Source organism: Nanorana parkeri, unplaced genomic scaffold, assembly GCF_000935625.1.
Source record: "Nanorana parkeri isolate BGI_ZX_2015 unplaced genomic scaffold, ASM93562v1 scaffold355, whole genome shotgun sequence".
Lineage (NCBI taxonomy): Eukaryota > Metazoa > Chordata > Amphibia > Anura > Dicroglossidae > Nanorana > Nanorana parkeri.
In genome coordinates, this window is record NW_017306623.1 from 161,305 (window position 1) to 189,135 (window position 27,831).

General features: G+C 42.2%; 1 protein-coding gene across 1 annotated transcript in view; it reads left to right on the forward strand.

The window, feature by feature from the left end:
* The first annotated feature begins 1,102 nt into the window (after nucleotides 1-1,102).
* COL18A1 (collagen type XVIII alpha 1 chain) overlaps nucleotides 1,103-27,831 on the forward strand; it is a 64,217-nt gene continuing 37,488 nt past the window's right edge. The window contains exons 1-6 of the mRNA XM_018558727.1: nucleotides 1,103-2,105; nucleotides 15,340-15,884; nucleotides 23,830-23,913; nucleotides 25,799-25,846; nucleotides 26,458-26,526; nucleotides 27,299-27,466. Coding sequence (XP_018414229.1) covers nucleotides 1,160-2,105; nucleotides 15,340-15,884; nucleotides 23,830-23,913; nucleotides 25,799-25,846; nucleotides 26,458-26,526; nucleotides 27,299-27,466 — 1,860 coding nt within the window. The 5' untranslated portion in view covers nucleotides 1,103-1,159. The remainder of the gene's footprint in view (nucleotides 2,106-15,339; nucleotides 15,885-23,829; nucleotides 23,914-25,798; nucleotides 25,847-26,457; nucleotides 26,527-27,298; nucleotides 27,467-27,831) is intronic.

Consider the following 27,831-nt stretch of genomic DNA (forward strand, 5'->3'; position numbering starts at 1 on the left):
TATCTCAGTTTGTGATGGACCACACAGTCACTTTGCCAATCCCTCCCCTTTGTAGACCTTAGCAGAACGTATTTCCGGCAATGTAGAAGGTTTTTTTTTGTGTTTTTGAAGAATTTTTAAAGCTTTGCGCAAGTGTTTTTGCACACGCATCAGGCTCGGTTCACACCTGGGCGTTCCGAGAAAGTACGAAAACCCACACAACCGCAAAACATGCTTGCGATGCCATTCATTGCAAATGGCACCCCAAACGCGTCCAGCAAGTGGCGCGGGTTTCCGTGCATGACACACAAATGCGGTAGAAAAAGCGCACCCCACAAGAAGGTGCAGGAGCCTGTTTGCTGCGTGGATATGACCCCACTGAAATCAATAGGGCCGGGCGGCAAATGCACGCAACTGCGCACGAACGCGCAGATGTAAACCAGGCCTCAACCTTCAGGCAAGGGGACCAGAGCAGTTCTCCAGGTGGATAAACACACACGTTGCATATTGACAGGCGCTCCAGTTGAAGTCTGTGAGGCTAAGAAAAAGCTCATATATTTCTTTAAGCGTAGGATGTTCCAATGTGAACAGACACAATTAGAAACAATTGTATTCTGAATGTTGAGAGTAGCCAGGCTTAGGGAAAAACTCTAAAATGTGACTGGGGGCTTAGACAAAGTATCAAGCTATAACGACACCGTGTTTCCTATACTTTGGGAGATTTAACTTTACAGCTGCTGTGGCACTAAAAGTCTCAGCACGCCAGGCAAAGCATGTGGAGGATAGCAGCTTCTCAGTATCTGTCCAGCAGTAGGTTGCTGAAGGAATCAAATGTCCCCGCGCTGCAGCATGATGATAAAATTGTAGCTGTGTAAGTGTACGGACACTCCTTACAGCTGTGCACTCTTTACTCAACAATATGCCTTTTGTCATCCTTTTGATTTTTTTTTTTTTTTTTAGTCAAGAGTGAAGTCAGTTGTGCAGCATTTTGCAGTTGTTTCAGCTTTTCCACACGCTGTGGGGCCGGCGTTTGATAAGGAGGCATGGTTTTGGTATTTGTATAGCCACACCTCTACTAGTTCAGCTCTTGTGTGAAGGGTAAAAGTGTAGTTTGCTAGCTGTAGAGGACAAATCAATGTGAACAGTCAAAGTTTGTGTAAGGGATCAGAGCCTCTCTGCTATGGCTCCGACACAGCTTTGGCCTGTGCTGGCTATCCTGCTGTTGACCTTACCTGCACTGCCTCATGCACAGCTCTTTAACTGGCTTGGCTGGGGTGCAAAGCCAACAATTCCTGCTGAACAACTGAAGACAACCATCGAGCCTGCAGTTGTGGCTACTACTGCAGCACCTCATTCCTCTGATTCATTATCTCCCGAAGGAAGCAGCCTTCCTAAAGCAAGGACAATTGTAGGCAAGGAGACCTCTTCTACAGTAAGGGATGAAAAGGACATCACAATTGCAACGTCTCCATCTTCAGAGCCTGCAGCTACAACATCTTCATCTGCAGCTGCGTCTTCTCCATCTAACCAGACTTCTATCCCAGCCGCTTCAACAACAAATTCAAGCACATCAACCACACAGAAACAGCTTGCTGGCACTGTGACTACAGCAGCCTCTTTGAACGATCAGCTGCAAATTCCAGAATCTCCTGCGACTGTTAAAAAGCCTCCAGAAAATCAGATTTTCAATATTTTTCAGATTCATGAAGGGGGGCTAAACAGTGGTTCTGATGTTCAGCATGCAACACCTACATCAAATGATGTATCCACCTCTCTGCCTGAGGCCTCAACCACTCAGAAGACTAAAGATAAAAATATTGCAGGCGTGGGTGCTGAGATCTTAAATGTTGCTGAAAATATTCGAGATTTCATGAATGTTTGGGAAGAGAAAGATAAGGACTTGCTACCTTCTACTGACCAACCACCTGCTGAACAAGAGTTAGGGGAGTTAATCAATGTAACCCTTCATGCAAATCAAAGTGGCAACCTAAGTCAGTATGGCATGGGGCAGGACAACAGCAGCAACACCACAGAAAAATATACACATAGCCCATTAGCCCTTTCCAATAACCAGACCCTAAACGTCACCCAGGTGCCTTCAAGAAATGTTACATCTGCTCAACCAGGTATTGCTTCTTTTCTAGTCTTCCCTGCAGTGGAGGCTGGGCCTACACCTTTACCCAACCAGTCTTTTTCAGGAAACCTCAAGGAGGAAGTTCAGAATTTAGAGTCTCTGCCCAAGACCAACAATCGGGAATTAAAAGGACCATCTTCCCCCCCAACCCTACTGGAGTCACAGACCACGCACACGGGTCACGCAGGCAGCATGCATAGTGCCTCTTCAATGATAATGACAGGTTCTCTTGTCAGTGGCCTATCCCATTATGTGATAAATTCCTCAGATTCACTGTTACATAAGAAAGATGTGCATAATCCTATAGACCAGTCAGATCAATCTAATGATGAGAGAATTGGGCTCCCTAAACATTATGGGATAGTAGCCACTACTGTCATTGCTCCTGCTCCTAATACACATGTAATCCATTCAAAGGGACATCATAATGCCAATCCATCTGATCCTGATTTACTAACCAGCACTAAAGCTTCTACCGCTACAGCTTCTAGAAATAATTGCACAGAGACTGCTTTAGATTTCCCCAAATTGACTCAATCAGTTGCTCATTGCTTGCCTGTCCCCACCAACCTGCCTTTCTGCCACAAATTGGGGATTGAAACTTTTATGCTGCCCAATTATCTGAATCATACCAGTGTGCTGGAAGTTCAGGCTGCTTTGCATGATTGGGAGGGGCTTCTTAAATCTCATTGTCACCGCTACCTGGAGTGGTTTTTTTGTTTGTTACTAGTGCCAAGGTGTAATACTTCCTCCTTGGTGCCTCCACCGGTGCCATGTCGGGGGTACTGTAAGGCCCTACAGGATGCCTGCTGGGACCTTGTGAAGGGAGCAGGTCTCCCCGTGTCATGTGACGCTCTCCCCGAGGAGGATTCTGGGGATTCTTGTGTGTATATTCATTTTTTAACAGGTTTGGAGGCCAATGAGGTTTCCAATTCTTCTGAGAGGGCAGGTAAGTGAAGCATCAACTGTTAAATGTCACTAGAACACAAATCTATTAAAAGGTAATTGTTATCTTTACATAGAAAAAAGCTACTGCTTACAATATGTATTTCAGAATGTCCATATGCTGTACTTTGTGTTAATTTGACATTTGCCATTAAGCACAATGGCACCTATTACATTAGCAGCTATGTTAGGCTGAAGGAGGCTTACTAGCAAAAAGGCCCTGATGGAAATGCTAGATAGGAAGTAAGGTGCGTGTTGGAAAATCTCCACAATAACCGCTAAATCTCAGATATGTTCTCCATGCCTCTCTCTCTTTTTTTGTTCCCTCTCCTATTTTTGCTCTTTAGGAATGTGACTGGTTCTTAGTTGAGGTAGAACTCCAATCAATACCTATTTTGTCTTTGGATAGAGTGGGGAAGTTTAAAAACTCTAAAAATTGACAGCTATGTATGACCCCATTAGGGAAAACATTCCTCACTTCCTGTCCTGTAGACCACCTGTCATTGGAGCAGGAAGTAAGGTGAAATGTCCACAAGGGCCTTTTGTAGATAGACTTTGGGCTTGTGGTGATTACATCTGTATAACATCAGTTTAAGATATCATTGAGAATTTATTGACAGGTGAATTTGACCTTCTGCAAGCAGGTTTTGCATTGCCATAGACTTGTATGGCAATGCAAAACCCACTTGAAGCGAACAAAAGCCCAACGACACAGGCCCTAATGGGGACGGAGACAACAGTAATAACCAAGCAGAGGTTCTGAGCCATCCCTAAAGAATGGTTTAACAGTGTCCCCATTTTCAGATTTACCCATACTTCCTGTCCTGCTGACCACCAGTTACCAAGACAGGAAGCACAGGCAAAACTTTTCAATGAACACACAGGTAGCAATAAAAACTGATAGAGGTTCTCACTTTTCCCTTTTTGGTATAAACCGGCAAAAATGTTTTAAATGGAATTTCACTTTAATTACTATATTATTCTTTATTCCAAAAACTGCAATTTTATTGGTCTGCCATGCTTCATTGCATCTGCTCGTGAAGCAGAATTCCGTGAATGGTCACATGTAATGGAGCCCATCCATGCCTCCTATCAGTTTAGTTGCCCTTCTCTGCACTTTCTCCAGTTCCTCAACATCCTTTTTGTGAACTGAAGTCCAAAACTGAACTGCATATTCCAGATGAGGTCTTACTAATGCTTTGTACAGGGGCAGATTAGGTCTCTCTTTCTGGAGTTTATACCCCGTTTAATACAAGAAAGTATTTTGCTTGCTTTAGAAACTGCGGCTTGACATTGCATGCTATTATTAAGCTTATGATCTAGAACAAATTCCTTCTCTAAGAAGCTTTAATAATGGAAAACATAAAAGAGAAAACTAGCGGACAGTAAACTGAATTGTGGTCGCTATGGGATACTGCGTTGTGCACCTTACATCATTGCACAATTTTGCACTATTTCACTACATATGCAATTGTGTCGCCTTAGCTCTCATTTTGTGGAGCACTGTATCTCTGTAAGAAAGCACAGAACAACCAAGTGAAATAGTTTTGTTTCAGTTTTTAGTTTATTAAAGTGTAACTCCAGTGAAACCAGAGCAGTAGCTAGCTCCTTTTGTGCAGAAACAGAAAATTGTGCCACCCCCGAGGTCATTTTGAGGAAAGTAAATGTTTTTTTTTAAGGGGAGATAGGGATAGAGCAGGGGACATGGGGACAGAGCAAGTGAGCAAAGGGGATTTTTACGGGGAATGGGGACAAAGCAACTGGAGCAAAGGTTTTTAAGGGGGTGATGCGGACAGAGCAGGGATCATGGGAAGATGGGGACAGAGCAGGGGGAGTAAAAGGGATTTGTAAGGAGTGATGGGGTCAGAGCAAGGGACATAGGAACAGAGAAGGCAATGATAAGGATAGAGCAGGGCAGTAAAATTGATTTTTAAGGGATGATGGGGACAGAACAGGGGAGTAAAGGGGATTTTAAGGGGGTGATGGGGACAGAGCATGGGGACATGGATAGATATGGGCGTGTGTGTCTGTCTATATGTCAGCAAAACCCTTTATTGATCACGCTCATGTCTGGAAAAAAGAGGAAGTGTGCAGCAGAAGTGGAGCCACTGCAACGGATTTGTTTTTATTTCTCCAAGAATGAATGATGCAACCGTTTGGTTGCGCTGCCTCCCGTCTGCCATTAGCTAGCTGAACATTACAGGAGTGACTGGGAAGGGGTGATGAGGCAGCCTGGCATTTCACAGTGGGAAGGGGGGAGTATACTGACAGCGCTACTCTGCAGGGTACATAGCTGAGCTGCCCACAGGAGCTGGGACAAGCAGCACAAGTGATCTAAGCGGCTAATCATTTGTAACAGCCATACAAAATGAGCGACAGTTCCTCTGCTCTACATTTAGCCCTGCTTGCCCGAAGCAGGGCTAAATGTAGGAAAAAAACTACCCGCCTGGCACTCAGGACTGCATGTCCCGGGGCGGCGAGCAATTGAAATTCCACACCAGGCTAAGCAGGTCCGGGTCTGGCTTCGCCCCTTGCAACTGTGCCTCACTCGCCTCACTCGCCTCACCCTTCCTACAGCCATGAGTCAAACATTAGCTTGGACAGAGTAACGAAGGTTTACAACTCATCTAATTTTTGTGTCAAGATTTTTTTCGCCGTTGGAGAGATTCTCACTTCCTGTCTTGATGGGCACAAAGAAAGTAAAAACCCAACATTATTAGAGATCTTTTCCTTGTATATCCTGTCCAGTTGATCATACAAGAAATCGGGGTAAATCTCCTCTAGATTACCGTAGTTTAAATCTAAAAAGAAGATCCACATTAATACAACGGGGCTTGAACTGAGTCTGCTCTGCCAGCTGATATTTATTCACTTTTCTGTATTTTGTTATTGTGTTTTAACTGGCACAAGATGAAGTAAGAGTGAGAGTAGGATCGGTAGCTGGCCCCGAGGGCAAATGCATCATGTTTGCCTCCAGTCTGTGGCAACCTCTGTTTGTTTCTGAACACGTGGCAGATGCCTCTTGGTATATATGGAGGTGTTCTTGCTTTGTGCCCACCCTGGTGACTGATAACCAGGGAACATGAGACTGTAGATCAAAGTAATGGCTGTTTGCTTTGTTTTATCTAAAGGCGGTGGTGATGGGTAACAGTTGAGAAATCATTTATACGTTGTGTGCCAACACTTTTTTAAACAAAAAATAAATAAACAGATGGAAAACTGGAAACCAAGATAAAACATAGGATATTACAATACGATGATATAATGTGTTACTGACATTTTGTTCTCTGTCTTATCTTACAGCTTTTGGCATCCTCGATTTAGTAGTGTTTGCGAACCATACATGTACAGCTTGCCTCCATTAAAGTGGACCTGTACTTTGCTCATACTGGGTAAAGTAACTGGTTCTGTTTACTGTATAGGGTAGGTGTAGGAAAAGACCAGTTGTGGTGAAACTACAAATCCCATCATGCAACTGCTTCTGGGAGTCATGCCTGTGTGTGTCAGAGTCGTGCAATGCATAGTTGCATCAAAGCTGGAGGGCCATCCCTTGTATAGGGCATAAGGTGCATGTACCAACCCAGGGGGGCGTAACTAGAAATCACAGGGCACCAAAGCAAAACTTTGTATGGGGCCCTGTGATTTCTAGTTGCGCACCTTGCAGAGCCCACCTGCTATCCCAAACAGCCCACCTGACAGTGACCCTGCAGAGCCCACCATAGACTCTATATGGTGGGCTCTGCAGGGTCTCAGGTGGGCTGGTCAAACCCCTGCACACCTCATATCTGTCAGCCCCGATGCGCTCTCCGCCTACTCCTCCTCCATCGCTGGGCCCCGCCTTTTCCTCCGCTGCCAAAGCCGGGCCTAGCCTCTTCCTCCCCCGCAGCTACTGGCTGTCACTGACTCAGCAGAGGCTGTGAGGAGGAATGCGCCACTGCACAGATCACTGGCAGGTTGTCAGTGATCTGAACAGCGGCGAGTTCCTCCTCATAGCCGCCAGTGACAGCCAGCAGCCTGAGATGCCATAGCGACCCAGGCGGCCCGCACGGCATCAGGGGAATGTCCTGGCCAGGCCCCATAGCGGCCGCTTGGGTCACTATGGCGATTGTTCTGCCACTGTACCTACCTTTAACTTGTGCCACCCTTGCCAGCATGCCTGAAACTCTAGTATAACATTCGAGACAAGTTTGTCTGATAATTGCAGTCCGAAATGCTAGTTGATCAGTCAACTACCATTAAACACTAAGCGCTACATTGTGTTGAGACAATGGGAAGGTCATATGTCCCACCATACCAATAAATATCAGGTAATTCCCAGGATGGCTTAGGGTAGCCCTTATAAACCAGAGCAGTTTTTACATTTCCGGTATGGGCCTGTTTATTTGGCAATAACTTTGTCATAATGTAGCATAGGAAAGGAATACATACATTGTTATTTTGGGTTCAAACTAGGCTTTCTTTTGTCCAATATTTTTCTTGCAAAAATTATTTTGTATTTTTTGCAATCTATAGACCAATAGATGTTAAAAAAAGAAAAACATTGTGTTAGTTTAGGGGTTAAATCGGAATAGATTTTTCTAAAGAAAAGTGTTTTGTTTACTTGTAGTGTTCCTTGAACTAATGTCATAACATCAAAGGTCATCCCTTTGATCTACATATACATGAAATGGTAAATACAGTGTGACAGAACATCACATTACTCAATTACATTTTTAAACTATCTGCAAATGGCATTTTTTTTTCACTGGAGCAGCTACATTTTGACAGCCGCGCATGTTCTGTGATACACAGCAAGCCCCAGCTGTCATTTTTACAGCTGGCAATTGCTGTTAATTGCAGCAGGGGAAAGGAGTGTGGCGTAGAAGCTATGTCCTAGAAAGTTTGTTAAAGAAGAACTCTGGAAATGTAACAAAATGTACCCTTGCGGTGGGGTTACAGTACTTGTTATATCTAGGGGACTAAAATAAAGCAGTTATACTCACTGATCCTCGGTCCGTTGGCGTTCAGTGCTCCCCTCTCACCTTCTGCTTTGGCTGTGGAATGTCCCTTGGTGTCCTCATGTCTAATGCAAGTCAACGGACCTTAGACTACCAGAGCCCAGGGGATAAGAGGCTGTGGGGACTGAGGACCGATAAGTATATCTGCTTTATTTGAGCCCCCTAGACAAATTGAGCACTTAACCCTTTTTTTAATTCCTGAAGTTCTTTTTTAGGGCATATCTCCTTTTCCTAAGGTCCTCAAGTTGTTTAGGTTGTAATTAGATTCAGTGGGTGCCTTGCCTGCCTTTAATTAGCCACAGAGTCTGTGTAATTTATATGTGTTCAGTTTTAGAGGGAACAGGTGACAACTCTACTCATACATTATGGTGCCCGTACACTGCACGATTCTCGTACGAGAATCGCGGGAAATCCCGCGATCGTACGAGAATCGTGCAGTGTATGGAAGGCGTGCAACCGTTTCTACTGTACGGTCGCATGGCTTCCGTCGAACCAGCAGGCTAGAAAACCCGATTCTCGGCGAGTTAGTGGCCTGCTGGTTCGACAACTGCCAAAGGGGCCGGTGTGCGCACGCGCACACAGCCCGTTTGCAGTCATCGTAAGGCTTGCGATGATCGCAAGTACGATCTGCCTGTCGTACGTTTTTTTAAGTACTTTACAACCCCCGCAAGACAAAAGTCTTGCGAGGGTTGTAAAGTGTATGGCCACCTTTATACTGAACATACTTTGGGCGGTAGGGGTAGACATGCCGTATTTTTTGTCCGCACCAAAAATGCATCCCAGTGTTTTTTTATGGTATTTCTGAGTGTAGTTCACACCATTGCGCTCAGTTCCAGTGCGTTAAAAAAAAGTACTGCGTGTCACATTTGTTCTGGTCTGGGGCGCACAAAAATGCATCCAAACGCACTGAAACGCACCTGAAAGCCCAATGACACTATAAAAAAACATGGCAAAAACGCATAATATACGCACTGCACCGTGTTTTCAAAAACACATCCAGTTCTGGACCAGACATGGTGTAAAAGGGCCCTTAAAGTATATTAACCCAATCACAATCACTAAAATCACATGGAGGTTTAAGTTAAGATCATTTAAAAAATAATTTTCAGTATTTTATAACCTGCAGCTATCGATAAAATACTCCCTGGTGATTGTGGCATGAAGGTCCTTGTTCAGGCATGACCTCTTCCAGGGCAACAATTGTCTGTCTCCTTGTGTGTGCTCCTTCATTGTCACTCTGTCACACGGGCTTCTGATAGACACTACAAAATGCTATTTAAACACATTACAAAAGCATGGTACACTGTTGTCACCTTAAGGAAACCCGCCCTGAGAACGGCATGCAGTTATCACAGAGGTGCATGCATGTAGACAGGAAATACCTGCAAAGAAGCTGCAGCAGATCAGCAGCCCTGAGATATACTGAAGGATCACAAAGAGGTCAAAGCAAGTATTCTATTATAAAAATAGTAACTGTTTCTATTGAACCCTTTTTTTCAGCAAACGGAAAAAAAATGTTTACATGCTCCCTTTTTTCTGTTCGTTACTTTTGAATATGGCTTTTGAGCTATGGGGATTTGGAGACATCTGATATACAGTATGATTTTTTTACAGCGATTTTGGAGCCACATGGAAGTCTTCAACTTCTCATCTGGCCCCGCATTTATCAGTATTTTGATGGCTGACATTTAGCAACAGCTGGAGGCAGGAAAGTGGAAAAAATGTTTCACAAAAATGCCTCCAACTACCACATTCTGGCATGAGAACCACCCTGGCTGGCGGGCTCCTTGGCCTCACACTCTCTGATACTGTACCTCTCATTATATGTACTATTCAAGTCTTCCAACGCTGGCTGTAGATCGGCTCCATCCAGTTGCAAACACTTGTTTCCATGCTAAGCAGCTTTGTCCTCTCATCCAAGGCAGCTGTCTTTTCCTATCCGCGGCAATTAGTTCAGTTAGTGATATGGCTGCATATGTGCAGGATGTTCTCCCTGTGGGAATAGCCATCTCGTGCTGATGCCATGTACTGTACAACACTGGACTTTACAAGTTGGACAAGAGCAGCAATTTAGTTTGAAATCTGTTAATCTACATTGTAGAGTGTGAATTCTGAGCGCTCAGCCAGGGAATGATCAGGGTTTTCTCAGCCACGTTGCTGAATTTATACAGGCACAGGGTGATATGATACTCTCCTAGAAGATGAGTCACAATTAAGTAAATGTAGAAGCATCACATAGAGTTTGAATAGATGCTTCTTGTCTTTTATGCCCAACTGGGATGAATTCCTATATTTCATTTTTTATGAATGCAACATCCTAAAATCTAGTTATATGCATTTTCATGAGCGATTGCTACTGATGGTGACGTTCTATAGGGTTACATGGTGGGTTAATCAAATCAGACCACTTTGCGCTCTTGATAACAGCATAACATGTTGCCATAGCCACATTTTTGTAATTTACTTTGATGTCAAAGGTAAATTAACAGTAAACAGCAAAATTTGGACTTAACACTTGAAATGCATACAGTGAACACAACTCACCTGTTCTGTATTTTATTTCTCGCATTGCTGTCTATCTCATCTCACCATCTGGTCATCTGAGAACCCCCTCTTATGATGCAGGAGAACTATTCCCAAACACACCCACCACAGGCCCCTTGCTGTTTCTCCTGCACAGAAAGCCTAATGTGAACAAATATCAATTGCAAGTAGTTTATCACAGTCGCTAATTAGGCTTAAAGCTGCCATGGAAGTTTTGGTTGGTCATATAGTAAGCAAAGAGAGAGGAGGTTACACAGCACAGGTATTAGCAGATTGGCACTTGATTACTCTGTGAGGTGATCTCTAGATTATTGCTGCCGTTGGGCCACTTCACTGCCTTCCGCTGACATCGGTCCTTTTCTGGATCCTGAGAGGACCCTGACCAATTGGCACCCAATAGGAAGTGTCCACTTGTGCCATCGTGGATACTCAAAAAAGGACCCAAGCAGGAAATAAATAAAAAAAATGAGAAGGCTCTGGGCTGTGGCATCATGTGACCGCAGGTTAAGGATAAAGTTTAAAAAAAAGGGTTTTTAGATGTGATTTAAAAACAAAAAAAATCCAGCTATTATTGGGACGTAGGAGGAAGGGCTGGGTGAAATTTATCATACAGCTGGGCTTTAAAACGGACCTTAACTAAAAATCATATCAGTATGCAGCTCTGCATACTGATCTGAAATCATCTTACATTCGTTAGTTGAATATATTTTTCTTTTACTTAAAATGATTGTTTCCACTTCCTGGACTTCTTGGGCAATAGCGATGTAATATGCCCAAGCTTTGCCTCCTGGGAAGGTTATAGCAGCAGTGCATAGCTGGGAAATCTCATCTGTAATCTCACAAGAACTCTGAGAAAGGCATTTTTTTCCCCTGAGATGATGTGCCAGATGTGAATAAAAGCCAGTGGACATAGGCCCTTATAGTGTCCTTTGCTAGGGGTGGAAGAAAGGTGCAGAGAGACCAATGCTAGTGGAGTCCCTGCTAAATGTATGAAGGTGGCAGTTGATTCAATACAAAATATCAGTTTGGAGTATAGCTAGCTTTTAAATATTTGAAAGTACATTTGGTTTAGGTTTGCACCAAACTGTGCACTAGGCACATTTCATAACTTAAAGATACTTTCTTTCTTTGTTCTTTGCAAACTTCTAAGAATAATTTAAATTTACTACAATTCTGTCAACATAGAGCTATATTTCAACATTGGTGTGTTGTATATAGAGAAAATAAACAGTGAAAATAATTCCTCAACGTAGAATATATTTTCTAGTACTGTGATTTAAGATGTGAAATCTCTTCAATTTATCTTGTGGGAAAGTATAGGAGTACATATAGATGGTATGTGAGGAAGATGGGGTAATGTGCTTGATTTACTTACTGCTTGAGCTGTCAACACGAACCTGTTCCAGATCCAGATGTTTTCCTTCACTATACTATTTCAGTCATGTAAATGGACATACTGTGTGATCTGTTATCCAGCAGAGGGTATAGTTTGAAGAAGTCATGCTCTGTGCTGCTTAGCATACGTCCTGAATTATTGGTAGTACTGTCTTGATTGAGTAATAAAACATTTATGTTGGTCTCTGTTTACAAGAGTCAATAAAAAGGATGCAAATCTGAGTAAAAAAAAACACATTTTTCCAATATCAGACAGATATTTTATTTTCACAGGGAATAAAAAATAATAGATGATTGGTTACTATGAACACTTTTGTAAGGGACTTTCTTTTCTCATTTTTATGCAACTATCCCACAATTGAAATGAACAACTACCCAAAGCTTTACTGGCACCAAAATGTTGAAGTGCATGCATGTCAGGACAGTTGTCCCAATCAGTGGCCTGGGTGCCCCATATCTTGTGGTGATTTGGTATGTAAGTATCGACCCAGCCGCCCTGGTTCGGAGCTCGTCTGTACCACCTCCAGACTCCTGTTGGTGAGTGCGGCTACCCATTGCAGTGATAGGTTGTAAGGATTCAAAGTTGGGAAGACTGTAGACCTATGCATTTTGTTTGTGAGTAGAGGGTGGGGCAGCTTGAGTATTTATTTTTGTAACCCGATGTAAAGGTTACATTGGCATATGTGCTTTAGATTTATTTAATACTGAACAATTTCATTTCCATTGGTGATTAATCACAAAGTGTGCTCTTCTTCAGAGCACTGCAAAGGACCTCATTGGTGAGAACCATCCCAATTGAAAATAAGGTTATTTCTGTTGTTTATGTATGTTGAAGTTCCTCTCATAATCTCTTCCCTATGCTGTTGGCATGGTATACAACGATGACAAGAGGTCACTAGAGGAAGTAGAGGGCTCTGGAGCAATGGTGTTCAGAAAATAGTCATGTTATTTGAAACTCAAGACCCTTCTGTCTGGATTAGGTCACTCCACCTTAAAATTTAATTTTACTCATGGGTAGACTGACTGGAACTTAGCATGTGCAAAATCACCTACCAACTTTACAGTTGTTTAGAGGACTTCAGAGGACTTTGAGACCTTCTTGCTGAAGTCACAACTCTTAGCCACTATGGAGTTTCACTGCTCTATAAGGTAGCTTCACTCCTCAAGCTGCACATAAATGGAAAACCCAGGTTAGGGGTGAGTAGGAATCTACCTCACAGGCAAATTAGTGTGCAAGTTCATACCCATGGAGACCCAATGAGCTCACCACACTAGCCTCTATTCTGAACTGAAACATGAGTTCTGGGTGAACCTACTCTTTTAGCTAATTGGCATGACATTGATTTTATGAGAAGAAGCAAGTATTGGTTGAGCTGGCAGTGATTAGTAAATTACTAATTGATTACAGAGAGCATATTACGATTAGCTGCAGATGTACCATAAAAAGCACATCTGCCTGAGTAAAAGGCTCTTTATACACAACTTAAGTTGCGTTGAGTTCTAAGAGCCCTAAAGCGTCAGCTGTTCCACTTGCTAGGGAATTTTCCCATGAAGACCCCATAAATGGCATATCTCCTGGGACAAATGGAAAGAAATCGAGGAAAAATCGTACTGGGAAAAAAGCATCTGTTGATATTTTTCTGCTGCCATTGTCATTCCTGATTAGCATTGCTTGAGACACTATACCAAACTGAGAACATATTTAAATACTCTAGAAGACATACATTCATGGCTACAAATGTCTAATTTATAACAGTTGTGCTCTGTCATTTTGTTAGCTGGGGGCTGCCCGTATAATAAAGTTGCCAGACACATGGACTTACTTATTAAGGCAAAGAGTACCGTGCAAAGCTTTGTAACTCACAGCAACCAAGCGACAATTATCTTTCACTCTTCAGACTGATCAATGGTTGTACATGATAAGTTTGTATTGGGCATCTTCGACAGCCTGATGAAATAAGTCTAAGTTTTATATGACCATAGCAAAAGAGTCATAGCTCTAAATTTAAAGATTTGTAACATGAAAATAAGTTAAAGCATGACTCTTTTTAGGACAGTTATTCTTGAAATGCCCCTCCCCCACGATTCAAACATGTTCTAGGTAGCACAATCAGGAGAGAGAGGTGCTCTGGGAAGACCTCTCTAGCATAGTAAAGCTTATTAGTAGACCAATAGCCAAATAATACTAATTTAAAGCAGAATTGTAGCCTGAAAACAAATTGGCTAGTGGTCCATGTTTTCTGGTGGAAGTTTCCATATCTCTTCTGCCAAAATAATTTCACTTTTTACCGTAATTTTTTTTCCCTGTATGCACAGTGCAGTTTACATCCCCAAGTGCCAAGATCGTGCAACTTCATAACGCATGTGTAGGTTTTGCATTGTCACTGCCCCCCCATGAACGAAGAAGGAAGATGCTGGCCATGGAGAAACACTTTCTCAAAGATGGCACTGGCAGAGAGGGAGTGAGCGGAGCTGTCATGGGGACAGAGATCACAATAAAAAACTTCATATGAGTTCTACTCATTCCCCACTCTGTCCAAAAAGTTTGGCTGGAGTGGGGCTTTAAGGTTGAGTACAGACTCACAGGGGTATTATTGAATCCTAGTATTCATAAACAAGGGTGTTCCAATGTAGGTATGCAAGCTTTAATTAAACCCCCAGGATTGTCTGTAGCTGCGAGTTTTTGTATTGTCCCAGATATTTCAGTGACAGTGTAACCTTCTATATTCTGTAGTGTTATAAATTGTGAGATGTTTTATTGCCAAGTTACAGATTTTATCAATCTAGAACCGAAACGTGTAGTATTATACCTTGTAAATGGTATTAATTGTCTGATTAATACTGTTGTGTCTACACATGCATGTGTGGGAAATGTGCACATTTTGGCTGCTGCGATGGAAGTCTGTCTATAGTTAACTACAGTTGACTATGGAGTGTTTGAACAGACAGGGCATCTTTGTGTGAAGCTGAGTTTCTCAGGTGTGCATGTTTCCCATGGGCACATGACCCATAAGCATAATGGAACATGACAGTTAATGAGTACTATTTAGTTGATAATTTCATTGCCTTGGCTTATTTATTAAATTTCCCAGTAAAAAAGTAGATTCATCCATTAATTTCTTTTTTTGTTTGTTTGTCAGACAATAAACAGCTGATCAAATGTGGGGGATTGTTTTCATTGTTAAAATGTAGATGTTGTATACCTGTGTTTGTGGTTTGGTTTTAAACATTTATTGTCGTGTTACAAAAATTGTGTGCACATTGCCAGTGGCTTAAATAAACTGAAGTAGAAAGATTCTTCTCTAACAACTGGTCTCTCTTCTACCTCTTTGTGTATTTTCACAGAACGGGTGAATGTAGAAGTTGGCCTCCTGCAGCTCATTGGAGATCCACCACCAGAACAGATCACCAAAATCTTTGGCCCTGACAAGACCCCTGGCTATGTATTTGGAGAAGATGCCAACACAGGACAGGTGGCACAGTACCACCTTCCAAGCCCCATGTTTAGGGACTTTTCTATTCTGTTCCACATACAGCCTACCACTAAAAAGGCTGGAATGCTGTTCTCCATCACTGATGCTTCACAGTCTATTGTGTACGTTGGGGTGAAGCTATCGGAAGTCAAAGATGGCAAGCAACAGATCATTTTTTTCTACACCGAGCCTGGATCAGCAGTGTCCTACCCTGCTGCCACCTTCACTGTCCCAGCAATGACGAACCAATGGACGCGCTTTGCTCTCAGTGTGGAAGAAGAGGAGGTTACCCTGTTCATGGAGTGTAATGAACTGAAGAGAGTCCGTTTTGAAAGGTCACCTGATGAGATGGAGTTGGAGGATGGATCTGGGCTTTTCGTGGCTCAGGCTGGAGGGGCTGATCCCGACCGCTATCAGGTAAAAGGCTTTTCAGAATCAGGTCATGAGGCGGTCATCCATTAACAGCAAAATTATGTATGGTAGATTACTTGTCAGATTGCATCCATGGTTGTGCCATGGTGTTTATGAGCTATTCATTTGTTGGTAGCAAAGCCAAAAATTCTTGCTGCATGGTCATGTTGTTACAATGTGTAAAATGATCACGTGCTGCAGAAAATAAGCTAATTATAAGGTGTTAATACTATATTCAGTATTATAGCTATATGCTTACACATATGATAGTTGGGTGGTAGGAATGGGATAACCATGAGAGCTTCTTTTCAATGACCATATATCAGGGAACACTGCTGAGCGCTGTTTGCATTTAACCTCTTGAGTACCAGCCTGTGTATACCTCTTCATTACCAGGCCATTTTTCAGTGCTGTGATAGTTTGACTGACAATTACTCGGTCGTGCAACACTGTACCCAAGTTAACTTTACAGTATATCAAGCTTTCTTTTGGTGGTATTGACCACTGGGTGTTTACATTTTCACTAAATAAAAGGAAAGAACTGTTTTTCTCACGTTTTGTTATAAATCATACAAAATAATAATGCAAAGACAGTACAAAACCCCCTTTTTTTTGGAAGGCACACACCCCAAGGGGTGATTTTCATATTTTGTGTCACAATTTTATGGCAGTAAAAACATTTGCTAGTTTAGAATAGGTGTTTAAAACATGGAGCTTAATTGAGCACTAGATAGAGTGCATCATTAATGTACAGCTCACACATAGGGGGAGAAAGAGCTAAAGGGATTAATGTACAGGTCACCTACAGTGGGAGGAAGGAAATTAGAGGGTTAATGTACATGTCAGAGCCATGATGGAGATATGATGTACAGCTCACACTAAGTAGAGAGTGGGTAAGAGGGTTAAAAAAAAAAATCTACAATTAAATTAAACCCCACACCTTGAATCTGCTGTTGCCCATGAGCCCTTCATTTATTCATTCAATCCTCCTTCCTTGTGAGAGGAAGGGTAGGGCTCTGAAATGAATGTAAACAGTACTAGTAGTAGATCGGCCATCACATCAACCGCAAGGCACAGAGCCGCTCTGATTGGCTCTGTGCATTTTGCCTGTGATGTGAACTTTCTGACAGCTCAATCACAGGCATTCAATAGGCATGTGATGCCTGTTTTATGCAGTGCTGTTTTATGGACTATGAGGTAGTTAAAGTGTACGGGACTAAAAAGCACCAGTCAAGGCAAGCAACTCCAGGTACCTGTGTGCTTAACCACTGATAACCTGCAGTGCTGGAACCCTAAAACCTGGGGTTTTCTGTAATAAAAATACTGAGCAGCTTTTGTGTTCTTTGGCCCATCCTGCCGTATACACCTATCAATAGCCAATCATACTGATGCAGCTGCTTTACAAATCAATAATAAGTCTCATAAGGGAGGAATGTGCTGGCCACAAGTCCCAGTCAGGGAACTGCAGTGCTGCATGTAAGCTCTGCAAGCTGTTGTTTCCCGGGCTGGGGATAATGGGTGCCTATGCTTGGCAGACTACTCAGTGACCCCATATAAACTTGGACAACTGGCAGCTAGTAAGAACTGGGAAACCATGCAGAATTTCCGAGAGGCACTGGTGAATTGCTTGCCACCTGTGCTTATTGAAAATGTTTTTCCTGCCCAAAGTTTTCTTTAGCTTTGTATAGAGTAGGAAACAGTTGCATTTGATTTGCAGTCTGTGCAAAAACATTGGGAAGATTTCCCTTTACTTACTGTCCTGCTACAATGTTGTCACTGTGGCAGGATGTGAGGGATAATCTCCAGTGCGGAAAACAATCAAATGTTGAATTTCTACATTTCCCCTTCCTACTATTTATAAGTGTTCTTGTTGTCATTGTGTTCCTGTTGGCAAAATCTCCCCTCACTTCCTGTCCTGGTGACAACATTGGCGAGAGGTACACTTCAAGATTTAATAAGTAAAATGTCTATTTAGGGCCCATTCACTCGGCCGCAGAGAGTCATACAACCTCAGGGAGGGGTGTATCTCTGCTTCTGGGAGTCACAAGTGATTGCATACAGTCGTGTCCAGCAGCCTGTACAAATCAATGACAGACAGACAAACGCCATGGCTGTGTGCAGATCTGAGAGGTTATATGTGTACAAGGAAGGGTGATGGATGCAGACAGCTTGCATCCAGGGCCACTTATCCTCCACTTGCATACCTACGTGACATCTTCCAGCATGTCATTGATTTGTACAGGCTACTGGCTGTGGCTGTATGCAAAGACCTCTGACTACGGGCATATACTGTAAATATGCTCCTTCTTGGTACTGTACGGCCCTCTTCGGCTGTGTGAATGAACCCTTAAATTTGATATATGTTGCACGCTGTATATAACTTTTTTAGAAATGTATCTAATCTATAGAAAAAAAGGGCATTTACTGGAAATGTCTGGGTGGGACGGTCCTTTAGCAGATATGCATCAGGAAGATAATGACATAATTACTGAGTATTTGATCACAGGCAGAGAAGAGTGACATCCACAGACAGTATCTGTATACTCAGCAATCTTAAAAGTTCTTTTTTTCCTTCTTCACTCTCATCATTTTCTACTACTGACTGGCTTTCTGTTTTTTGGTGTCTGCTATGTTGGTCTTCAGACTGTTGTCCTGGGGGTGTACATAGACCAGTTCTGAGTAATATGCTTGGAATCTGCTGTATTCAGTGTGTGAACAAAGCGGGCGTTTTCTTCCCCTGGAAACTGAGGGGATGCTGAGACAATGGGGAAATTGAGCACTGAGAATGGAAGGATGTGTGTGTGATAAATGATGATTACTGTACAGAGGGGAGGCTTGCCATGGGATGTAGAACAGCTGAAGGAATGACAAGTTGGATGGTTCTGTGTGACTCCATGAAGGGAGATGTTCTTGCCAACAGGATAAGAGAGGTCAGTGTTCCTGCCCTGGCAAGCTTCGCAGTACAAAAAGGGTCGGCAACAACATTCAAACCTTGTGGATGCAATAAGGATGAAATTTGTCGGCCTTGATAGATTTAGGAAACATAATAATCCCTCATAGTAGCCTCAGATAAATGATGTAGTTTTAAAAGTCACTTAAAAAGCTTTTAAGTAAGGATAGTTTTACATATATCTAATGCGCTAATCCACTCTGTTACAATTAGGAAAGTGATTTCCTCCTTTTGTAAACACTACATGGGAGAATCTGCTGCAGCATTTATGTGATGTGGAACCTGTACTGTGAAAGTGACACTAAACTCAGGAGGTAAAACGTAAAAACTCATTCAAGTACCCTAACCATTAAAGGAGAACTATGCTTTTCACTCACCTCATAGTTCTAGCCGACCTGTGACAATGAGACTGTCACAGGTCGGCTCAGTAGATCGGGAAGTGAGCAAACACATACTTGCGTTTGCTCACTTCTCGATCCTGTCATGGCTCTCTGCCGTGACAGGGGAGGGACTGGATTCAAACGGACAGGGGAGGGGGCGGGTACAGCTGGCTCTGCCTCTAGATAGGCAGAGCCAGCTGTCACTCACGCAGCTGGGCGGATCCAGACATAATTGTCGGGATCCGCTTCAGCTGCGGTGTCTCAGTATACCGCGAGCTATACTGCCGCTTCTCAGTATATTGCGAGCTGTAGTTTGCGGTATACTGAGCTTAGGGTGATGGGCGGACGCTAGTTTGTGTCCTCCCGTTACCCTAAGGAGAACTATGGGGAAAAGCCCTAACCCCATAGTTCTCCTTTAACAAAAATGTATCTCATTTGTATATCAATCGGCTGTGGACCGTGCTTCCTTCTGGAGGGTGGCTACTTTTGTTTCCCATGGTGCCTGTGTGTGTTGTAATGTAGACACCACTCACACCACAAGCTCGCTCCCGTGATGACTACAATCTCAATAGAAATTCATAAACTAAATGTGAGATTGTAGTCTAGTACAGAAGTGAGCTTGGAGTGGTGGTTACTTTACAACACACACAGGGACCATGGGAAACAAAAGTAGCCACCCTCCAGAAGGAAGGAGAGTGTCAGCACCAATTCAGAGATGATTTGAGAATCTACAGCTGAGTAATACACAAATAAGCTACATTTTTGTTGATGGGATGGTTTCACTTTAAAGTTGTACTCTATGCTTTTTTAGTTGGCTGCAGTGGACACGACTGGATCTCCTTTTGCGTATATACAAATATCCAGACTCCTGGTGGATAGGTTTTATCCTTTTTCCCCCAGTTGGCCATGACTACTAGGGCTTGCTGCAACCCCTGGTTCTCATTCGTGTACATTCTTCATATATTTCTATGGAGAATCCACTAAAGGGTCAGTGATGATCTGGATGTGGTGTGAATGAGCCCTAAAGACACACTTTTTAGCACAATTTGACAATGTGATTTTTGTGATTTTGTGCGTGTTGTCGCACCATTCAGCTCAGTTGTTGAGCTGAGGTTATGGGTTGATAGTCTATGCTCATTGCATTTTAACCCAGTTAAGGAACCTGTTACAGGGCAGATGTAGAATTGCCAGCTCTACCATATTTAAAAGGAAGTGTATAGAGATTAGAATGGAGTAAATCCTTCACTCTTAGGCCTGGTTCACACCTGGGCGTTTTACAGCGCGTTCCTACACTCTGTAAAACGCTCAACATGTGAAAACCAATGATTGCCTATGGGCATGGTTCCCACCTGGGCATTTTACACTTTTGCACCTTTACACAATGCAAGTCTATGAGTCAGCTAAAGAACAATGCACTCCTTGTGTGACTGCTGCCTTATCTTTATAGTTGTAAGCAGAGAGGTGGATTAAGGACGGGTCTAATACCACACAATAAAATAAAGGTATAAAAGAGCAGTTATGTAAATAAGAGTCCTAAATAAAATGTGTGCTTACTAGAAATACATTATACTTCCCCTCTGATTTTTTTGTATCTAGAATCTTTATTACAAAGTAATAACTGCAGGATATTAAGCAGATTGCCTTTTGAACCTCTGCATTTAATTGATGGATCCTGTGTTTGTGTAACAGCCGCATTGTTGTCTTTGTTGTCCAAGCCGAATTTGGAGCTAAGCCTTATTTTCTTAACAATCTGCAAAGAAACATCCACGCTTTTGGCAAGAAGACAGGTTTACAGATTAACTAAACGGCAAACATCGGGTCTAAAATGAAATCTGTATGTCCTGATTAAAGGTACCCATAGGCATTATGTAATCATCGCCTGATCCTGCCATTTGCAGTAGTACAGAATGATGTTGTTTTAACTATAGGGATCTTCAGACATCATCATTCACGTCCAACCAGTCCAGGAGCTAGCAGTGTTCGATAATCGGGTTCGATATTCTGCGACCAAAAAATGTCTGTTCCTCTGATTTTAACAGGGGCTGGGATGACTGTCATCAAGCAAAACACCTATGTGAGAAGCCTTTGGTGGAAGTAGCTGTTGGGCTGCGATATAGTTCCTGAGACACTGATTCAATAGTAAAGAAGCTAAATAGGTTCATACTGTCCAGTATTCAGTATGCAGCAAATTATTTACGAAATGCTGCATATGACATACTTCCCAGATGTATTTATCTTTGTGAAATGTTCCCTTTAAAGAGAACCCATCAGAAGAAGAATGTGCAGGCTTATTGCAGATTTCCCTCTAAAAAAGCTAACTGCCGGACTGTCTATGGTTTCGGTACTAATTTGCAACAAGTGTGCAGCAACCTAATTTAGAAATATACACGCTTGTAGCCAGTGGAGATTAGACACAGCCAGTGGAGATTTGAAGCCATTGGATCAGCATGATAGCCAGGCAATGTTTGAAAGGACTTTGGCAATGCTAGCCTCTTGTACCGTTTTTATAGCCCAATCCCAGGCAATCCTGACAGGCAATGATCAAAGCTTATTTGCAATAAATACATGTCATTTTTATATAAATAATTGTGGTGGATAATATGTCATGTTCAATAGGGCAATGCACCTATCAGTACAAGAAAATCAACGTAAGGTGTAGCGCACTTACTGAACTGTCTTGCAATTCTTCAGCTGTGAACAAGATGTGAACGCTGCCCTCTTGTGTATATCAAATGAATTACAGCTCCCTCATAATTTCCAAATGACAGCCTTGCATTCCTGCATGAATAATGGATTATGTTGATTAAAGAAGTAAAAAATGAATACTAAAATAGAAAATCATCTTGTACTGAAATATTTTGAAATGAGGCAGATTAATAGTAGAATTGGGACATGCAGGAAAGGGGAAGGTGTGACTGTTGTGGGTTATTCTTGGGATATTGGCCATTCGGGCCATCTAATCCATATATTTAAGAATTGAGTATTGCATTTTGTATGCTCATAGTTCAAGTTTGCTGTACTGCACCATTGATTAATGCAGAAAGTTTTGAGTTTAAGTGATGCCCTTTATTGGCTTTCCTAAAGATGCAAGCTTTCAGAACTCATTAGGTCTATGTGATACCCTGTATTGGATTTCCAAAAGATGCAGGCTTTCAAAATTAATTAGGTTCCTTCTTCATTAATGTATTATTAACTTAACCTAGCCTATAAAGGGTATCACCCAACTCCAAACTTTTTGAAAGGGATCATAAAGACTTTGTTAAAGTTAATGTGTGCAATTCATATTTCCTTGGTTAAAATGAATCCTTTTACATAATGTATAGCTATCAATCAGCAGTAAAAAAAAAAAGGGTAAGAAATCAAGCATGTAAATGTCTAGTGCCAAGTCTCCCCCTATATATTTTTTGGATGCACCAAATAATAGTTACATTGAAAGGGTTTCTAATGAAAGATGCGACTAGTGAGACCACTGTAAAAAAACAAAAACAAATGCGAAATCCCAAGCTACAGAGATGGACAGAAGGAAAAGTTTGCAAGAGCCAGAGCATTGCAGCTGTGATCTACTGATCGCAGTTGCAATGCTTTACTGGACCAATGCAAAAAAAAAAAAGATATATGCACCTTTTTTCTTTTTTTTTTAAAGAAGTGTGCATTTCTTTATTTTTTCTCAAAGTGGTCTTTGCCTTTAACAATGCTTAGCAACCAATCTTCGCTTATGTGACCCAATGTGTACAGGAAATGCATCCTTGGAGTGCTGGTGGCTTTCTACTTTTTACTCAAGGACAGGTGATGCAACGCACACAGTTGTGGCAAAATTGGTTGGATGGTGCAACACCCTTCCGCCAGTGGCGTAACAATCACCATAGCGACCCAGGCGGCCGCTATGGGGCCCGGGGCACAGTGGGGCCCGGCCAGATGCTGTGCGGGCCGCCTGGGTTGCTATGACATCCTCTGCTGGCGGCTCTGAAGAAGAATGCGCTGCTGTTCAGATCACTGACAGTAATCTGTGCAGTAGCGCGTTCCTCTCCACAGAGTCAATGAGAGCCAGCAGCGCCGGTAGAGCAGGCTGGACCCGGCAGTGGAGGAGGAGGCGGGGCCCGTGGTCGGCAGCATGGGAGGAGGTGCGGCCTGGTGATGGAGAAGGAGGCGGGCCCGGTGACAGAGGAGGAGGCGGGGCCCATCAGCGACAGTGGAGGAAAAGGAGGCGGACAGGTAAAGAGTGCGACCAGCCCACCTGAGGGTGACCCTGCAGAGCCCACCATAGAGTGTCTATGGTGGGCTCTGCAGGGTCGCCCTCAGGTGGGCTGTGTGGGATTTCAAGTGGGCTCTGCAAGGGGTATAACTAGAAATCACAGGGCCCTGCTATGGGGCCCTGTGATTTCTAGTTACGCCCCTTCCTTCCGCCGTGTCTGTCCAGCTCCTGGTACTTAGGATTTCATGAAAGTTTCATATATCTACAAATGCCGGCATTACCAGTGCAGGTCTGAAAATGTGTGTAGCAATTAATGTTGCCGAGGGATTTTATCAAGGTTTATATCAGACATGTTTTGTGCATTCATTTTACATCTGTGATGTTATATGCAAAGATAATTTGATCTAATATTTATCATATATTTTTTAGGGTGTAATAGCAGAGTTAAAAGTCAAGAGTGACCCGAGAGCTGCAGAACTTCAATGTGAAGAGGAAGGAGATGATTCTGATGGGGTAAGTTTACCATTGTTGGCATCTTCAGATATTTTACCCCATTGTTACTCAGCACACAAAGTCTTTCCAGCTTGTTACTTAGTGAAATCCTCTGAGCTGATAACTTCCTGTGCACAAGGAAAGGTTATAGAGATGAAGAGGGGGTGGAAATGAAAACAGGTCCGAGGTCTTTAGGCCACATTCTTTAGAATTCAGAGCCAAAAATACACTGTGTTGTCATATCAAAGAGGAATGTAGGGGCACACTAGATTTCTGGCATATCGGCAATTATTTTCTGCACAGGCACTGTGTGTAACGGGATTAAACATGGGGAAATGTGCATGTATTCCACAGATATGTTTTTTTTTGCCTTTACATATGCTTTAATAGCAGCCTCAATAGAAACATATACTCACCTATCCTTCCCCTCTGCTATGTTCGGCACCTCTGGGTTTGCAGATCATGTAATTCACTTTCCTTTTTCACACTGCTGCTGTTTGGTAAAGTAACATTACGCTCTATGCAGTTCCATTAATTCTTAATGGAAACCCTGCGCACCTGCTTTGCAGGTCACCGCAATGCATGGTAATTCACTACATTACGTTGTGATGTGCTGCATTCCAAAAAATGGTGCATGTCCTATTTTTTGTGCAGTCTATTGCTTTGCTAGCCTATTAAAATAAATTGGCAGCCTTAATGCAACCCACATAAATGCAACCCACTTTAGTAAACAAAGCACCAGACCACATTAGTGCAAATAGGCCCTTAGATTTTAGATAAAGATAGTATTGGAGTTTTGGTGAGAATAAGGTTAAATGTTAGGATCCTGTTAAAGATTAGGTTCTGGATTGGGAACAATCTAGGACAACATAGCTGAACTGGAAAGTGAGCTGAATTTTTCCAAATCAGCTATGTTGTTCTAGATTGTTCACTTCTCCTGCCTTCTCCAAACTCTTCACCCTTCTGTGAATAGCCCTGTCAGTGTTGAATTAGTTCCCAATCCAGAACCTAATCTTTAACAGGATCCTAACATTTAACCTTATTCTTCACCCTTTTGTGAATAACCCTGTAAGTGTCAATTTAAAAGCATTAGTGCACTGTGGCCATACAGTTTATTTAAAAAATGTTATACTCATAATTGTACTGCTAATGGCAAGTTAAACTTAATTTGTATTATATTACCCAGTGCACACACAAAACATGATCATATTTACTGTGTGTATTTAACGTGTACTGAACAGTAAATTGAATTAAGTTTTAGTGTGATCCCTGCCTCTGTCTTTCATGGATTAGTTGTGCTATGTCTGAGCTGTGAGAAGGTAATTTCATCTGCACACGCGCTTCTGAATTATCAGTTGTAAATTGGCTTCATGATGGACTTAACACTGTCCTTAGGTGTAAAAAAAAATCAGGGATTAACGCAAAGGCCTCCTCATTCAAACATAAGCATTTGGCTGGTAAACTCAATACACTACAGGCAAGATAATATTGAACACATTTTAATACAGTTGTGTTTTAATGAGAAATGGCAAATACTTTAGTAGAAATGTGACTGCTGATCTTCCAGGTGCCCCTGATGGCATGGCACCTGTGCCTTAAGTTTTTAAACCTCAGTTAGAAATTAGGGACTTTTGACAACCAATAAAATGATACAAGGGATGCTGAAATATAGGAGATAAATATATCTCTTAAATAGATAAATATTACATATCACACACTGCTGCCATCTGGTGGTAAGTATTTAGGAAACTTGCTAGTGAATGTCCTAGGATCTTTTTTAGTACATGTCTTGGCACCATCTAGTGGTAGTTTGATGCTGCTGAGCCAACAAGCTGCTGTATTGAAACTGTTAGATGCTGAATCTCTTTCTTTTGCTAATTTTCTTTTCTTTTTAATATTGCTGTAGGCATCTGGAGACTTTGGCAGTGGCCTTCCAGAAGAGGAAGAAGTTGAGGTAAGGCACATATTGCTGTATCTAACTAGTTGATGAGTAACATGGATATAGTGTTTTATAGTGTTCCTTTTTATATGTTATATTCCTTTGTATGGCATAAAAATATTTGGTTGGGTTTTAGAGATTATAATAATCATAAGAGGAAAATTTATGGAAAGTACAATCTAATGTCCAAAACTTAAGTTGATACCAAGATAAAAGCCACTTTGACTTGCAACCATTCAATAATTGGACATTGTTGCATGTTTTTTTTTATGGTCATGGATGCATGGGAATAACCAACATAGAACAAATATAGATATAGATCGTCCTCTGACTTAAGCTGACCATGCTCTGGTCCCTTTTTGTTTTCCAGCCCTGCGCAGCTGATTGACTGCAGTCACTGTTCAGCTGAGAATTTTCAGATTAACACCTTTGACAAAGTCAATTAGAAAATCAACTTTTGACAAATGGAGGGGCTGAGGGGGGTGACGCACTGCTCAAATTTCAGCAGGACAGCAGTGTATGACCAGCTTTATTTTGTTTATCTGATGTTGAGATCTCCTCTGCTCCCCCACCTCTCTGATGTCTCATGAGCTTTTTTTATTAATGGCTTCTTTTCTTTTAATCAGGTGACTCGACCTCCAGCAGTATTAGAACTAGTTCCTATCACAGTGCCCCCCATACAGAGGCCATCTGTGGTAAATGAGCCTGAGGTCATAGGAAAGGTTGAAGAGACTATAAAGGAGGTCGACATTTCAGGTTCGGAAAGCATACATTGTTTCGTGCAAAATCCCAGTATCAGAATTGTAAAGGCACTGTTTTAAAATTGACAAATTTTATTTTGTTGTAAATGTATTTATTTTAAAGTTAGGCTTACTTATCTGATCCGGATGCCCCTTTCTATATTAAGATACCTAAAGTTTAGGTAGCATACGACGGAGTTTTCCTGCTACATGCAATAGCCATTCAGCTTCACAGTAAGGGGGACCTCTGCTGGCCAACTCGTGTCATTAAGATTGATGCTAGAGAAAGGAATACTGGCCTGGGCAGGACATAGATTGCCTTTGTTTGAAAGCCTTATCCTACAAGTCCTATAATGCCTTTGCCTCTGGGAGCCGTGTCTGTGGGTGTTGGAGCCATGCAATGCCTCATGGGACTTGTAGTTCCACAACAGCTGGAGTGCTGAGGTTGACCTTATTGTATTATACTAGAGTGAAAAGCAGCTAAACAGAAGAAGATTCATTCAAAACCTGTTTAAAAAGATGCAAAGTTCTTTGTTTTTGTGGCTGTCCTGTGACAAACATTTAGGTCAGATTAGGATTTCTAATACGTCTCTAAGACTCAGAAAGCACTGAAGCCATTGGACCTGCATGACGGTCAGGGAATGAGCATTTTTTTGAAGGAAAGGTCGGCTGTAACTGGCTACATACTTGCTCAGTCCAGGTTGCCTTTAAAATACATTGCAGTAAGTGGGTCACAGCCAAAATCATTGAAGCTCTTGTTACAGGCAAACCGGGACAGAAAGGTGAGAAAGGAGACAGAGGTGAGCGCGGCGAGAAGGGCAACATAGGTCAAGCTGGGTCTAAAGGAGATTCTGGTACCAGTACAAGTGGGGGCCTTGCCTCTAAAGGTGATAAGGTGAGTACATTGACAATTACATAATCACTCCACCCGAAATTGATTACTTGGGTTTTAATGCTTGTTGTCTTATAACTCTCAGGTGGTCACGAGATATCACCACCCATAATGTCCATTTTAACTTAACCACCACAGCCATGACCAATTCTTCTACGTGATTATTCATTAGGTAGAATACACAAATTGTAGATCAGTTGTAAAAGATATTCAACTGCACTGGAAGCTTGTTGATGAGCCTGAAAAATATCGATGTAATCGGGGTGATTTAAAGATGACCTCCAGGAATAACCAAATTAACCCTTGTAATGGGGCTACTCCCGCTAACTGCTCATTTTGGTCTAGGGGCTGGAGTACAGAAAATTGTA